Genomic DNA, 17375 nt, shown 5'->3' with positions numbered 1-17375 from the left:
TTACATAAATATATCTAATTTTTGAATAATACATAAATATTCCAATAAAAATATATATTTTCAGTCTACTAAATATTTTAATTTTAATTATTTTTAATATATTTTTTTCAATGTTTCCTTTAACCTTCTCTTACAAAAAACAATTTTTTTTAATTAACATTTAGATTTTCAATTAAAGATTTATTATCACCTATCCTTGTGCTCATTTATTTGGAACCTCGCAATTTTGTGTCACACCTAACCATGGCCTTGATCAAGGCAAACTAACAAAAAAAAAATATTGCTAATTTTATAGTTGAAGCTATTCCATGAAAAAGTAAGCAAAAATATTATATCCTTCGCACAATAAGTATTAGTGTTGTTTAAGAATTTTGACACATACTAAAAAGTACTATACTAATTAAAAGACAGAGAAAAATTATTTTACTAAACTATTAATCTTAGTTATTGATGTGTGTTTCACTATCATTAATGTAAAGTACTACAAAAATACCTTGGAAGTTGTGTAGGTAGTAATAGTTGAATGGTATTATAGGTAAAAATAATTGAACTATAACTTAGAAATTCTTTTTCGATGATCCAATAGTTCAATTTAACTTAATTAGACTAACTATTACTTAGAAATTCTTAGTTTGATTATACAACGGTTTAATCTAACCTAATTTGACTAACTATGACTTAGAATTCAAACTTTAATCGCTCCAATCAATATAAATTAATTATGAATTTGAAATTCTAATTTTAATGGTCTAGCAGTTCAATCAAACCTAATTAGACAAACTATGACTTAGAAATTACAATTTTGATGCCCCAACAGTTCATTCTTAACTAATTAGAATAACTATGACCTAGTGAATATATGTCTGATGATTCAAATGTTTAATCTTAACTAATTAGATTGACTAAGACTTATAAATTTATTTAAATTGAACTTAACTAGATTAATTCAGACTTATAAATTTAGAATTTCGATAATCTAATAATTCAATCGAACTTAATTAGATTAATTATTACTTATAAATTTGAAATTTCGATAATCCAATAGTTCAATTGAATTTAATTAAACTAACTATAATTTACAAATTCAAATTTTAATAATCTAACGTAAATAGATTAACTACGACTTATAAATTTAAAATTTAAATATCAAATTGTATAGTCAAACTCAATTAGTATATAAATAAATTTTAGGAATCAATTATAGAAAGATCAATATTAGAAAATCACGAATTGAAAATCCAACCGTATAGCTCAACTTAATTAAAATAAACTTAGAAAATTACTAATCAAAGATCAAACTGAATAATTCAACTTATTAATACATTTCTTTTTCTTTTTATTGAACTTTATTGTTTAAGCATAGACATTTTCTTAACTATCAACTCTTTTATTTGTAAAATAAAAAATAAAATATAGTACAAATTGTTAATTTAAATTTTGTATACTATTGGTAAATTATTTTAATTTTATTACTTATATCTCTTATTTTTCTATCCAAACTCTATCAAATTTTTATAAAATTAAAATACTAAAAATGTATTTTACTATTTCACTCATTTTTAAACTATATTTTGTTTATTTCTCTCTTCATCAGTATCACGTACCTCCTAACATCTGATACCCATATCACATACTCATACATCGCACCTCATAACTCATATTCATACATAACTCACACTCTTCACTCATAATTACACCTCATATTTCTCTTCTTATTATTATGCTTAAAACCACCAACAAGATATATTTTCTGATCTATTGAGTTCATCTTTTTTTCTTTTAAAATATGAGAATTTTATGTGATCTAAGTTCACTTTCGTTACAGAATTTGTGTTCACATATATGTACGTAAAGTGAGTTCAAATACATGTAAAATTTTGTAATGAGTAGAAAAGGTGTGTATCTGAACTCAACTCACGTACATGTACATAATATGTATGTAAACTAAGTTCAAGTACATGTAAAAATTTTCAATTAATAACAGAAGTTATACTTGAACTTAGTTCAAGAAAAGTTGTGAGTTTCACGATGAAAGATTGTGATGAACCTGAATTCGAATCCCTATAGAAGAATTATAAATGTTTAGTATTCAACGTCCGACATACCTCAATGGATAGAATCTATAGAAAAAAAAAAAAAAAAAACATCTCTAAGCCATATGAACGGTTTCAGTAATATATATGTTGATGGTAAAATATAAACAAAATTTAGAAATGTAAATGTACATATAGCTAAGAACTTAAAAACAAACTCCAATGATTTAGTCTAGTAATGGCAGATATTAGATGCACAAGTTGTAAATTCAATACTAACTAATGTCATATGAAGAAGACAAATATAAATCTCTTTATAGTTATTTAATAAATCATAATGTTTCTCTACTTTAGATTGTGGTACTGTTCTTTCACTCTTAATTTTTATTCTAAGATTAAAAATTATAACTAAAATATTAATTTTGATAAAAAAAAATTATAACTATGAAAGAAATTATTTTTCATATTTGTTCACTGTAACACCCCAGATTTTATAATAAACTATTTTATTAAAAAAAAAATTAAATAATTAATTTGGTGTTAAAATTATTTTAAAATATATATTGATAAATTTTGTGATTAATTTGTGTTATATGGGTGCTTCTATGTTGTTCTAGTTTTATACATATTTGACTAAATGAGTAATATAAATAACAAATATTATATTTTATTATTTTATATATTTTTAAGAAATAATATTACTTTAATGTAAATATTTTAAATAATAAGATTTTTAGTGATTTTACTTGTATATGTGCGTCAGTAAATAATGTGATATTTTTATGTACATTTGACTGATGTTAAGTGCGCATATAATTATATTTTAATTATTTCTAACATTTTTTATGTTTAGTTATTATTTTTTAAATAACTTTTATGAGATATTAGTAATTCCATGATTGATTTCCTTTATTTTTTATAAATTTCCTATGGTATGGTGATTTTATACATATTTATCGTGACTTAGTAATTAATATAAATTGTTGATGTCATATTTATTTACTTTATCGTTTTGACTATTTTATAAAGATGGTAGTATGTTTACGTGATTATTTAAAAATATTATAGTAATAATTATAGTTATCAATGTATTGGTTATCAATGTATTTTAAAAGATTGATTACTTTATTTTATAAAATATTAGTTTTGAAATATTGGTAATATTTTAGTAATGAAATTGTATAAACAAAGTGTTAAAAAAATTAGTTTTGATAATTGTTAATTTTATTTTAAAAAAATAAAAAAAATGAATAAAATGTGTTTTATGGATTAGACCCATATGCAAGAATAAAATCTAATTAAACAATAAAATAAAATAAAAATCAATTGAAAAAAAGAAGAAAGAGGAGTGGGACACACATAATAGAATGGAAGTTGCCGCACTTGGAGGAGGAAAAATAAAATAAAATAGATATCAATGATATATAGCTATCCCATTAAACTTCCTCCGTTTTAGTGCAAATTTCAGTATGTTGTTTCATTTTTTAGATTATTAACAATCTAAATTTCTCAAAAATATTCGACTTCTCTATTTATAGAATTCATTATTTTGTACCGTGCTTCTTAATCATAAGTTCAATTTAGGGTGAGTTTAGGTGACTCAATTTCGAAATTAACCCTTTTAGAGTGTGTTCTCATAATTTATTTTTGACATTTACCCTTAAACTATCAGGTTAGATCAATTGAAGGACAATGAGTCAAATAACAAAGGCTTTTTGCTCGTGAACTCGTATTCATATGTGAAAGTCTTGAAATAAGGTAAGGGGTGAGAGACTGTTTGAATTTTTTAGTATAATATATAGTGAGATGAATGAGAAAACTGTATTTTCTAATTATTTATCCGGGGATCGCTACGTACGGCAGTAGCTCTATGAGAGATATATTAGTTAATGTGAAAATATGATGATTGTGAGATTAAAATGTGAAATCAAAATGTTTGTAAGGTGTTGATTAAAATGTAAAATAGAAATGTTTGTAAGGCGTTGATAGAAATGTTTGTAAGACATTGGATGTTGAATTAAAGTATATGCATATGTTTGACTAGACAAGTTTATGTGATGTGATAATGAAAGATGAATGCATTGTATGATATAGATTTATGTGATGATGGTGATGTATGATTGATGATAGTGATGTTATAAATGTGTGATGATGATGATATACGATTGATGATAGTGATGTTATAAATTTGCGATGAGAATATTGAAGTAACCCCATAGTTGATGAAATAGTGATGATTCTAACTTGTGCTAAAGACGATGCTCTTAATGGAGTAGTCCAGGCCAACAAGGGGAGACAATAGACGTTGATAATTTTTGAAGTTGATGAGAATTTTTGAATTGGAGGTTATTTTGTTATCATATAGGAAAGGTCTGAAAATCCTATTGATTTCAAGGTGTCAATATTTGTTACAGTATGAACATCTTGTTTTGCATTTTCCTTCTTTTCTTTCTTGTACAAAAAATTTTTCATATAGTTTTTGTTTTTGTGATTTGTCAAAAACAAGTCCAACTTTTTCAAAGATTCCTACTTGAGATCCCCTAATTTTTTAGAAAGTTTCAGTGAACTTTATAAAGTTTGATAACTCATTTTTAAACATATGTTTTGAGCAGAACATTCTTCTTTTGAGTTGTAGAATATTTTGGACACTTGTTATTAGTGGTTTCATTTAGAAATTTTTGTTTTTCAAACATTTGGAAATGAGACTTCTACAAGCTTTGAATCCGAATTCAAATCCTTGTAGGAGAGTTACCTACATTTAATGTCTGACGGTCGACAAACTTCACTGAAGGAAATCTATGAAAAAAGAAACAAAAAGACATCTATAAGTCATGTGAATGGTTTCAGTAAAAATAAAAACAAAAACAAATATATATTGATTGTAAAAAGAGAAACAAAACTTAAAAATATAAATGTACAATGTAGCTAAGAATGTAAAATAAACTCCTAATGATTAGTAGTAAATTTGATACTGACTAATGTCATTGGAAAAAGACGAATGTCAATCTCTTTATAAGTATTTAATAAATTTTTATGTTGTTCTACTTTAGTTTGTGATATCATCTCTTTACTCTAAATTTTTATTTTAAGGTTAAAAATTATATCTAAATTATTAATTTTGATAAAAAAAAATATATAACTATGAAAGAAATTATATTTCATATTTGTCGACTAAATTAATCATTTATTGTAAAATAAAATATAATTACTATCTGTTTAATTAATATATATATACAAAAAATTAATTAACATGGTAATTCGTCATATATTTTGGGTTCTAGTTGGAATTATATTTTGGGGTCTAAGTGAAAATATAAATTTACTTGACTAATAGGTCATCTATACAAAATCTTAACCATTGAATCGATTTACTATTAAATCAATTATTTATATTCATTTCTCCTTCACGGTGACATACAATTTTGTTGTAGATTTTTTTGTTTCTCAAGCTCTGTTTTTAGTGGGTTATTTTAGGTTGTTTTAAGTATCTGCTCCATGTGCTTGTTTAAAGCCTCTAAAATATTGGTCCTTTTGGAATGTCATTTTGAGGAAGGTGTCTTTGGTGGCCGGTACCTATATCAACATCTTTTCATCACTCTTAATTAGTTTCAGACGTGTCATTGACATGATTATTTTCAAGTTTAGCTATTTTCCTCCACATATCTGCAAAAGATTAGTTTGATTATTAAAATTAAATTTTTGATTTGGTGTTATCCTTTTAACTCTTGTTTTTTCGATGTGCATTGTTGTCTTGCACTTGAATTATCTACTTGTTCTGATTTTAAATATAAGTAAAAATAAATCAAATAAAATATATTGATGTATTTGATTCAAAATTTAGAATAAATAAATAATACACTAACATATGTTTATTATGTTTGTACATATATTTTTCTATCAAACAACAGTAAGATATCAAATTCATACTTAAGATATAGTATTCAGTCTAACAATATAGACATTGTCTTTGCATGTGAAAGTAGATTTTATGAATGAATCAAGTTTACTAAAAAAAATAATAATAATGTTATTTCGATGTGCATTGTTGTCTTGCACTTGAATTATCTACTTGTTCTGATTTTAAATATAAGTAAGAATAAATCAAATAAAATATATTGATGTATTTGATTCAAAATTTAGAATAAATAAATAATACACTAACATATGTTTATTATGTTTGTACATATATTTTTCTATCAAATGAATGATAAAAAAATAATTAAACAACAGTAAGATATCAGATTCATACTTGAGATATAGTATTCAGTCTAACAATATAGACATTGTCTTTGTATGTGAAAGTAGATTTTATGAATGAATCAAGTTTACTAAAAAAAAAATAATAATAATGTTATGTGAGTTTTCTTTTTTTGGGTGGATTCAGCATCATTTCTGAAATGTTAGAAAAATTTTGAAGAAAAAAAAAAACAGTTCCTACAAAAGCGGGAATGTAGGTCCTTCATGACACAATGATAGTAAAAACTAAAAAGAATAGTGAGAATTCATAATAATGTGAGAAACAGCTTTTACTTTTAAAAGTAAGCTGCTTTTGGCTAGTTTATTAGAGGAATTGTCTGTTGAATGTGATTTATTTGGAGACAAAATGAGTGATTGAGAATCAATAAAGCTAATTCAACTAAGATTAATTAATAATGTATATAATAAATAAATGGCCAAAGTTAATAAAAGGAACAGTGATGAAATGGGAGACATTATTGACACAACAAAGATCTCACGACAAGGAACATTGCATATCACCAATCTCAACCTCAATTCAATCCTTTGGGATTCTCACTTTTTTTCTCATAATAATAATAATTGAATGAAAGTGGAGTTTGGTTTATGGCATATCCTTAGGAAAAAGAATGTTTGGATTCTAATTTATACAGTAACTAACAAATCAAAATGAGACACTTTTGTTATTTCTCTCTCCACATTGCTGACAGCTAAGAACTCTCCCTCACTTTGTTAAATGTTTAGTAAATAGTAAATTTTATTCCTAAATGAATAAATCATTTACCATATATACTTTAATATTATATATAATAATATGATGATGTAAAATATCAATTTTAAAAATATTGATTTTTATTTTTTTTTTAAATTTAAAAAATAAATCATTTTTTATAATTTAATTATTATATGGTGTTGAATTTAAATAATCAAATCGTATATTATATCATTTAAAATATGTCACGTTATAACTTTGTGTTTAGAAAATTGAGAAACGGAACAAAATTGAATAGTGTTAAAATTAGTAGACCAAAACTGTAATTAAACTTATAATTATTTATCGAAACTTCAAAAAATATCCTTAAGTGTATATTGATAAATTCAGAGATTTAAACTTAAAAACTTCATTATTATTTTAACAAATTGAGTTGACGAACAAAAGAAACTTAAGAGAATTAAACTAACTAATAAAAGACGCACTAGAAGATTAAATTGACTAGCAAAATATACATTTGATGATATTTTTGTAATTTTAATAGATTCAATAACTATAGTAAGAGCATCTAATGCAGGGATGACTATTAAACTATCTATCAAGCACATTAGTACAGAACCCCCAATTGGCGATGACTCATTTATTTTTAAAATATACTCTGATCTTTCAAAAAAAATTATTTAAATTTCATTTTCTGTTTAATAGCACGATTTTTAAAAATTAGAATAGGACTCCAAAATATTTAAATGAATCTGATTTAATATATTCAACGGTTTAATCTTAATCTTCTGATTAAGCTCCACTGAAACCAAACTTTGACAGTGCTTAACAGATAATACTTCACTTGCTATTATTTTATTTTTCAAATAGTCAAGGAATAGAATAAATGTCTTAGTGTGAAGACCAATGCATGATTGAAGGAATTTTCTTTTTCAGCCATCTTTTTCATTTATCTAGAAATAGGTTAATGGGGGTGGTGTGACACTTTGCTTTAATTATATATATATTCTTTACTTTCCTTTCTTTTTTTGAACCATTGGTAAAGTCATGCTATGCTTCTTCTTTTTTCAAGTCAGTTTAGTACTGCATCTGATTCAAAGTCTGACACAAACAAAGATTGAAGTGAGTGCACAACTCTAATGCTACAACTTGGTTCCTCTTTTGATGTAAGCATTGACAAGTTGAATATTTTGGTTTGGTAGTGCTGAATCATTCAAAACCTACTCTTTACTTACCTCATTTAAGAATAGAGCTTGAAAAAAAGTTTGTTTTAGCAATAAGTTTTCATTGATTCTTCAACCCAATGGAAAGAAAAAGAGATGTAGCTTTGTTTTGTTTGGCTTTGTTCTTCTTATGGACTTCAGTTGCTGGTTTGCTTTCTCCTAAAGGTGTCAACTATGAAGGTAGCTAGCTAATAACTTATCTTCTTTTCTAAGACATGGATATGAATTCATTAGTACTAATAATATATTAATAAATATATGGTTGATATATAAATTTTTATATACTTGTTCAATGCAGTTCAAGCTTTGATGGGTATTAAGAATTCTCTAGTGGATCCTCATTCTGCCTTAGATAGCTGGGATGCTGAGTCTGTGGATCCTTGTAACTGGGCTATGGTCACTTGTTCTCCTGATGATCATTTTGTGACTGCCCTGTATGTCAAACTTAGAACAAAGAAATTCGTTCTCCGAAATATAAACAAAATTGATGATTGAAAAATTGATGTATATGATCTTCAAACCAAATACATCAACTTTTTAGTTACTATTTTTGGTTATATTATTAGTACTTAATTTTCTTCTTCTTCTTGAAGATTTCATTTTACTTCTTGTTTCATCGTTTGTTATTTTTTTTGTCAGTGGAATTCCAAGCCACAATATATCTGGAACTCTCTCATCAAGCATAGGCTCCTTACCAAACCTTCAAACTGTGTAAGTAACCAACCAGTTACATATATGGTGAGAAAAAGCTTATGGTATGAAATTTTTGTTAATGTTTTCTTACTAAAGAGTTTCATTGCAGGCTGCTGCAGGATAATAATATCTCAGGACCAATTCCTTCAGAGATTGGGAGGCTTCAAAAGCTTCAAACTCTTGATCTTTCTGACAATTTATTCACTGGTCAACTTCCAGATTCTCTTTCTCATATGAGGGGTCTCCATTATTTGTAAGTTGAAGAATGTATTATTACTACATAATATGCATTTCTATACAGTTTTATATAATATAGTGTTTGATAAAAAGGAAAGTTACGAAAGAATATAAACAAATGAAATACATTCACTATAACAAAATCTTATAATTAATTTGAATTGAAATCAGGCGGCTAAACAATAACAGTCTTTCTGGACCAATTCCTTCCCCAGTGGCTAACATGTCACAGCTTGTCTTTCTGTAAGTCTCTCCCTCATGCCTTTCATCATTATTTATTTTCTACCTTTATTTTTCTTTTGATTTTCAATTAATAGTGTCTTTTTCTGAATTTTATATAGGGATCTCTCTTTTAATAATTTGAGTGGACCTGTACCTAGATTAAATGCCAAAACATTCAAGTAAGTTATTTTTCTTTTTTTATATTATTAGTTATTTCCTCATGTTAATAAAATAAATCTAATTAATGATTATGTTCATATGTTGTAAATAATTTTATGTTTTCCTTTTCTTGTAAACAGTATTGTTGGTAATCCCCAGATATGTGCCACTGGAGTTGAACAAAATTGTTTTAGAACAACATTAATTTCTTCTGCTATGAATATCTCTCAAGGTAATCATAGTTCTCACATGTTGTACACAACTTTGTACTTCTCAAAACTCATAATGTTTTCATCTAAATCTTTTCTTCTTGTCTTTTATGAAGTGATCATTTTAGTTTGACTTAAAGTTCATGATGGCCTAAGTTTAAACTTTTTAGTTCAAAATACTAGTGCTTTTTGGATTCAAATATATTTCATGAGCACTGTTCAAAACTTTTTTTTTTTTTTTTTATGTTGTCTTCATATTTTTATAATCATTGGTTTTATCATTCTCCACTACTACATATTTAAAAAAAAAAAGAAAAAGTAATTTTAGTACCTACAATTACACGTCTTTTTGTTTTAATTCCTAAGTTTTTTTGGTTAGATTTAGTCTTAACAAAATAAAAAACTGTTGCTTTTAGTCCCAATAAACTGGCGACAAGGACTAAAAGCAGCAGTTTTTGAATTTGTCGAGACTGAATTAAAACAAAAACAAGGACTAAAACTAAAAAACATTATAATTGAAAGGACTGAAATCATATATAAATCTTTATTTTTTTTTAGCACGAAATTACCTTAGTTCATACACTAACACAATTTTCTGAAATGTTTCTCAAGATTCAAAATCCTCTAATAGACCAAAAAGTCACAAAGCTGCTTTGGCTTTTGCTTCAAGCCTAAGCTGCATATGCTTACTAATTTTGGGTTTTGGCTTCCTTCTTTGGTGGAGACAAAGATATAACAAGCAAATATTCTTTGACACGAATGGTTAGTGAATCATCACAATAAACTGAAACATAAACCAATCAATCTAGTATGCATATAAATTTATATTTATTCTTCGCTTTTTCTCAAAAAATTTCAGAACAACACCGTGAAGAGATTTGCCTTGGAAACCTTAAGAAGTTCCATTTCAGAGAACTTCATGTTGCTACAAATAACTTCAGCAGCAAAAACTTAGTTGGTAAAGGTGGTTTTGGAAATGTATACAAAGGTTATCTTCCAGATGGTAAAGTTATAGCAGTCAAAAGGCTTAAAGATGGTAATGCCATTGGTGGTGAGATCCAATTCCAAACTGAACTAGAGATGATCAGCTTAGCTGTACACAGGAATCTTCTTCGCTTGTATGGATTTTGTATGACAACTACAGAAAGGCTCTTGGTTTATCCCTATATGTCAAATGGTAGTGTTGCTTCTCGTCTAAAAGGTAATAGCAATTCTATATCTTACTTATGACAGAAATTTAATGAACAACTATTCATGAAATGGAATTTTTAAAACAAATTTCAAATTTGGTGCACTCACTAACTTCCAAGTTCTAATCAAGGTTTTAAGTCCAGTTGAGGCTGCATTGCAATCTTTCATACCGGTGAGAATTGTGATCAAATAAAGATGAAACAGCCTCAATCACAGTTGTGTTATGGTTGCAAATACATCAAAAACCTTAATGATGCAGTCCAGGTCACGGCTGCAAACCCTATTTTTAAACCCTGGTTCCAAGTTCCAATCAAAGTCTTAAACTGCAGCCGCGGTTAAGGCTATGTAGCGACCAAAACATCAAAAACCTTAGGGGCCATTTACCTTGTGAAAACATGAATGTTTTCATTTTGCCTTGATAAGAGACTCATGAAGTAAACTATTGTTATGAAGATAAAATAAATTGCTAGTTACTAAAGATGCATTCATTCATGAAAATAGTGAAAACAATTTTTTGAAATTTTTGTTGTTTCCAGAAATGTAGACAGTTATTCACTTCAAAAATCCCTGACCTAATTAACGAGTAAAATCATCACAAATATTAGGAAATGAAAACAAGAAATGTTTTTACAAAGTAAACGGCCCCTTAATAACTCGATCCAGATTGCAGTCGCGGACCCACTTATAAAACCCTACTTCCAATTCCATAAACCTAAAATAGGAAAAATGTTGATAACTAGCTATATTTGAGTAACCAAATGTATAATTGGATTTTTATGAAGTATGAGTACTAATTTCCTTTTTGATGATATAACAGCCAAGCCAGCTCTAGACTGGGCTACAAGGAAAAGAATAGCATTAGGAGCAGGAAGAGGGTTACTATATTTACATGAACAGTGTGACCCAAAGATAATTCACAGGGATGTTAAGGCTGCAAATATCTTACTTGATGAAGATTGTGAGGCTGTAGTAGGAGACTTTGGGTTAGCAAAGCTGTTGGACCACAGAGATTCACATGTGACAACAGCAGTGAGAGGAACTGTAGGACACATAGCCCCTGAGTACCTTTCAACAGGACAATCCTCAGATAAAACAGATGTGTTTGGATTTGGAATTCTTCTTCTTGAATTGATATCTGGACAAAGAGCTCTTGAATTTGGTAAAGCAGCTAACCAGAAAGGTGCTATGCTTGATTGGGTAAGACAAATAGAATTGGTTCCTTTGTCCTTTGAGTTTTTTGTCTTGGTTACTTTCTTTTTACTAGTAGACAAACAAGCACTTACCAACACTTTCATATCAGTTGTCTTGTCGTACTTGTGTTGGATAGTATTTATGTCGACACTTCAAAAAAGTTGGGATGATTATATTTTGAACACTGTTTCTTGTAATTTTTTTTTTTACTTTTATACCAATATATTGATTGATGAGAATACCACAATAATTTGATCAACGGAAGTATTTTATTATGCCTAATGCTAAATTTAAAATAATAATTCTCTGTTTTGAATTAGGATTTGTATTTTATTTATTTATTTTAACATTATACTAATTTTATGCATTATGTTAAAATTTGACATATAAATACTTATGGGTCTCAAACATGTTGATGTGTCAAATTTATGATATTGGGATATTTTTTCTCACCAATTTCAATTTTCTCAATGAAGAGGTTAAATATAGTTTTAATTCCTATAGTATTTACCTTTTTGTTTTTATTCCCTGTATCCTTTTTCAGTCCCTATAAAATTGAATGCTTTTAGTCCGTAGAACAAAAAATAAAATGAGAGATAATTTTAGAGACTAAAAACAAATTTAACTCTAATATTTGTTATTACATATTACATCTGATGCTCCACAACTTTAAACTTTTTATTCTAGTCACTGATTAAGTTGTATAGTGTTCATGTTACATGTCTTAAGTGTGCTTTGTAGCTGATAGAATTCACCCTGATTAAAATTGCAGGTGAAGAAAATACATCAAGAGAAGAAGATTGACTTGTTAGTTGACAAAGATTTGAAAAACAACTATGACAGGATAGAGTTAGATGAAATAGTTCAAGTGGCACTTTTATGTACTCAGTATCTTCCAAGTCACAGGCCAAAAATGTCAGAAGTTGTTAGGATGCTTGAAGGAGATGGACTTGCAGAGAAATGGGAAGCCTCACAGAGAGCTGAATCAACAAGAAGTAGAGGAAATGAACTCTCCTCTTCAGAGCGTTATTCTGACCTTACTGATGACTCTTCATTGCTTGCACAAGCTATGGAACTCTCTGGACCAAGATAACATACAAAGTTTTTGTGTGTATATGTGTGATATTAGTATGATGTTGTTTTTCTGACTGTACAGAATCTGATTGGAGACACTGACGTATAGATGTTTGTTTGTAATGTGTTTTGATCAACTATGGGAGGAAGATTTTTATGGGAAATGTTCATTTTGGATCCTTCGGCTTGTTGGAATAATGTTCATAAAATAGATTGTACTCAAAACTGTTGATATCATTTTGGGATTTGTTTCGCTGGTTGAGTTGTAACTGTGCTTAATTTACTTTTGATATCAAGTATGAAGGGGAAAGAACCAAACAACTTAAATGCTTTATCAAACATCTCATACTCAATATGTAACTAAGACGGGGTGCTCAACTGGTTCACTTCTAAGTGTTAAGGAAGTGGAGGACCCTGGTTCAAATCCAAGTGAAGGAAAAAAATAGCAACGTAACAACTAATTATTAACTTAGACACCTCTTTGTTGGCAGAAAATAAAAGCACGCTTTGGGCTCGGCACACCTGCAATGAGTCATCAATTTATTTTTCAAAGAAGAAATAGAAAGCTGTGTGAATTTGGAGATTATATTTCGAACAGCTGAGGAACACGAATTTAGAGCAACATTTATTCAGGGCGGCTGAAATAAATTTCTGCTATTGTAGAAGCTCTTCGAAATTTCATCAATTCGACCAACTTTTCCAAATGATATTTCATATTATATATACAAGGAATGATACTCATTGTCTCAAGAACAGGAGAACAGCCAAGCAAATATTTGATAAATTCGATTTCATGTGGCCAACCACTCATTTCTGTCAACTTTACAACTTTAAGCTGGCCAAGTATATAATCTGAAGGGCATTCTTTTTCCCAAAATTCCAAATCTGCAGTATGTATGGAAGTAGGGATGATTGATGAACCCTGCCAAAGTCAATTGCATAAAACATGCAGTAATAAACCTTAAATAGGGATGATATGCATGTAATAACAGAACTATTCATAAAAACGGGGAAATTTTCTCAACTATGCAATGAGTAAGGACTTACTGAAATGTGAAGTTCCTTTAGATTAGGAGAGCTTGTAATCAACCGAAGGACGACACGTATCTCTTTCATATCCTCAAAACTTACTAGATGCATTTTGATAGTCTCCAAATTGTTATAAATCATTGAAAGATTTCCTAGATCATTACCTATGCTCAAATACTTCACGAACATACAAAAACGAAGAAGTTAGCAATAAATCACAACAGAACACTGTTCCAAACTATACGCAAAAGGAAGGTGAACCAACAAACTTAATAAATAGATAAGAATAAAATGTTACCTTTGTGAAGTCAACAAGGCCATCAAGTCTCTCAAGATTAGGCACACCACCAAGAAATTTGACAAAATTGCAACTTGTTCTTTGTTCAATATGCTCGGTAACATTGTCAAACATACACATAGCAACAACAATTTCAACCAAAAGCGGCATATCTACTAGAAAAATTTCCTTGAATTCACCTTGGAGACACAAGTACTTGAGGCTCGGTGCACGGATAGTAAGAGATAAACAATCACAATGCCTAAGTGATAAATTCTCCAACAGAGGGCAACTTGAAATGAGACTCTCAATTGCTTCAGGGGAGATGAAAACACGAAGAAAAGTGACGCTCTTTAAATATGAAAATCCCTTAAAATTATGAGGCAGATCCAACTCACAGCACGTGAGCTCCAATAGAGTCAATTTCTGACAACTGAAAAGGCAAGAAGGCATTCTATAAAATTCACCACCTCCTAATTCAAGAATCAATTCTTTAATATCATTTCTCGAAAGGAAAAGAATCCACTGATCTATTTCAGGGCAGCTTTGCATGCTTAAATGCGTAATTTGGAACTTATGAACTGGCCCTTGGTGAAGAAATAGCAGTGTCGAGATAAACTTGACAACACTTTCCTGAAGAACTTCTCGATCATAACAGTCAGGGACACATTTTTCATCAAACATAAGCTGAGTGATGGAAGACCATTTGTACCTCCATTTGCGTGACAAAATGCTTGTTCTCACAGCATCTCTTATAGGAAGTTGTATCAGAATGCTTTCTATAATGTTTTGAGGAAGATCACTGATCAAATCAGAACCCATAACATCACCCATTTTGATGAATCCAGCAGCTCTGTTCTTAAAACCAAAATCTAAGAATCTGCTCAAACAAATTTTGTATTCATTTGTATTTTGTAGCTTGGAAATCCATGATTTTCCCATTTGAAAAGATACCTAGATAAGTAAACAATGAAAGTTTGTAAAACCAAACATCATAATATTCAAATACAAAAATATCATAGTCATTGAAGCAAGGCATGTGTAAATATTGTAAATTTGTAATCTAACTAAATAAAAGTATTAACAGTTATTGAAACTAAAACATATGTGAAAGTACAATAGAAGTTACTAACAAGAGGAATAAACAATGTATAAGATACAAACATAAATACAAGGAAAGGATACAGCAACATCTTTCCTCAATAAAATTACAACTCCATTGTATATATTATGCTTGTGAACATTGTTATAAATAATCAGCCATTGTATAAAATTACAAGTGCAATGGCCGTGACGAAACCTCAGTTCAATAAAATATATTTGAGAATCCCGTTTTTTTTCAATCCAGAAGGTTTAAAAGCAAATTTTCAGAATAGATGAGAACATTACGTTACCTCTTCTCTAGTTCTAACCTTCTCTCATATCTCAACTAATATCGTACATTATATGATAGTACAAATAATTTGAATAAGCTTGGTGCAATGTTGTGATTAATTCACACTGCGACGACGGCGAGTGTAACCACGGCCACACTGGCGGCCGCTATTTAAAACCTTGCAACTAACTACAAAACAAAATGTTATATAACTCTAACAAACTAACTAACTGAATTATTACTCTTAACAAATCTCATATATGCATTGATCCTACTCTGATTCTAGTTGCATAGTTAGAGATGCATTTACTCTGCATGTTTAGATTAGCTTAATTGTAGGAAACAATTGTCCCTGAGATAGTATTGAGCGAAATAGAAACACAATAAAAATCACTCACCAGTGGGAAGGGTTCACCGACCCTATCACTCTTATAACGTCGTTTTGTTCCCTGTAACATGAAGAAAATAAAATTGAAATAAAAAGAGAGACAAGAGTTGATAAACAAAGTTACATAGAAAGAGGGAAGGGTCGATGGAAGACAAAAACCTAACCTTGCGTGCTGCGGGGAGAAAGAAAGATGGCGGAGAGAAACAATCAAATTTTTTTGTTGTTCGCGAGAGAAGAAGAGACGTGAGCGAGAAAGACAAACTTGGGGAAGGATATAGCGACAAAAAGAGAGGGAACTGTTTTTTGTTTTTTGTTTTTTTAATTTGGAAGGGTTGAACGGAGTCTGTATTTTTTTTTAAGTAAATAAATGTTGATTTTTCATAAGATTGAAGAAAATTATTTTCACAAAAATAAAATTAAATATTAGTTAATGAACATAAATTTTTGAAATTAATTAAATAATTTTTTTTTGATATTTTTATTATTTTTAAAAATATAAATAACTATTTATTTCAAAAATCTTTTTTTTTTTCTATTAACATTTAAAATTAATATAAATTTTCATAAATGAAAATAATAAATATTTTCATAAAATTAAATTACTCTACTTCTTTACATTATTACACACCAAAACAAAAATACTACCTTATACTTTTTATTTTTTGAATTAAACACCCCTAAGTTTTAGTAATTATGACATACTCTTAAAATGCAAATTTATTAGTTTATGAGTTGAAACAAAAATTAAAGGGGTAATCGAGTGAGAAAGAGAACTAAAAACATTAACGACTCAGTATAAATTAATAAGATCCAATCAAGTTAACAGTCGAATTTATGATTTAATCAATTACGCTGAATTGGTCTAATTTGATGCAGATATTTATTTTATATTTAAATGTAGACAAATAATTTTTATTTAAATCAAATAAATCGTCATACGGTTCAACTAAAATTTTAAAAGAATATGTAATGGGGTAAAAAAAATTGTTGTTTTGATTTTAATTTATGTGTGTGCATTTGGATGGCCCAAGACCTCCAAAAATTAAATTCCTCCCTCCCTTCATTTTTCTTGTTTGATTGATATCTAGAATGGTTATACTCATAAGTAGGGTTAGATAGGATATAA

The 17375-nt window shown here is 28.4% G+C and overlaps 2 protein-coding genes across 2 annotated transcripts; one reads left to right on the top strand and one right to left on the bottom strand.

The window, feature by feature from the left end:
• The first annotated feature begins 7998 nt into the window (after positions 1–7998).
• LOC101499536 (protein NSP-INTERACTING KINASE 2) lies at positions 7999–13359 on the top strand. The gene is made up of 11 exons (XM_004490243.4): positions 7999–8384; positions 8503–8638; positions 8844–8915; positions 9007–9150; positions 9306–9377; positions 9476–9535; positions 9656–9747; positions 10337–10486; positions 10584–10925; positions 11733–12112; positions 12879–13359. The coding sequence occupies exons 1-11, from the start codon at positions 8285–8287 to the stop codon at positions 13197–13199; spliced, it is 1869 nt and encodes a 622-aa protein (XP_004490300.1). The 5' UTR covers positions 7999–8284; the 3' UTR covers positions 13200–13359.
• Positions 13360–13575: 216 nt separating this feature from the next.
• Positions 13576–16300, bottom strand: LOC101499837 (F-box/FBD/LRR-repeat protein At1g13570-like). The gene is made up of 4 exons (XM_004490244.4): positions 16260–16300; positions 14508–15440; positions 14228–14386; positions 13576–14102 (listed from the first exon to the last, which is right to left on the bottom strand). Exons 2-4 carry the CDS (start codon positions 15426–15428, stop codon positions 13806–13808), a joined length of 1377 nt encoding a protein of 458 aa, XP_004490301.2. The 5' UTR covers positions 15429–15440; positions 16260–16300; the 3' UTR covers positions 13576–13805.
• Between the last annotated feature and the right edge of the window lie 1075 nt (positions 16301–17375).

Source organism: Cicer arietinum, chromosome 2, assembly GCF_000331145.2.
Source record: "Cicer arietinum cultivar CDC Frontier isolate Library 1 chromosome 2, Cicar.CDCFrontier_v2.0, whole genome shotgun sequence".
Classification (NCBI taxonomy): Eukaryota; Viridiplantae; Streptophyta; class Magnoliopsida; order Fabales; family Fabaceae; genus Cicer; species Cicer arietinum.
Note: the sequence above shows the minus strand (reverse complement) of the source record. Positions and strands in the feature narration are given on the sequence as shown.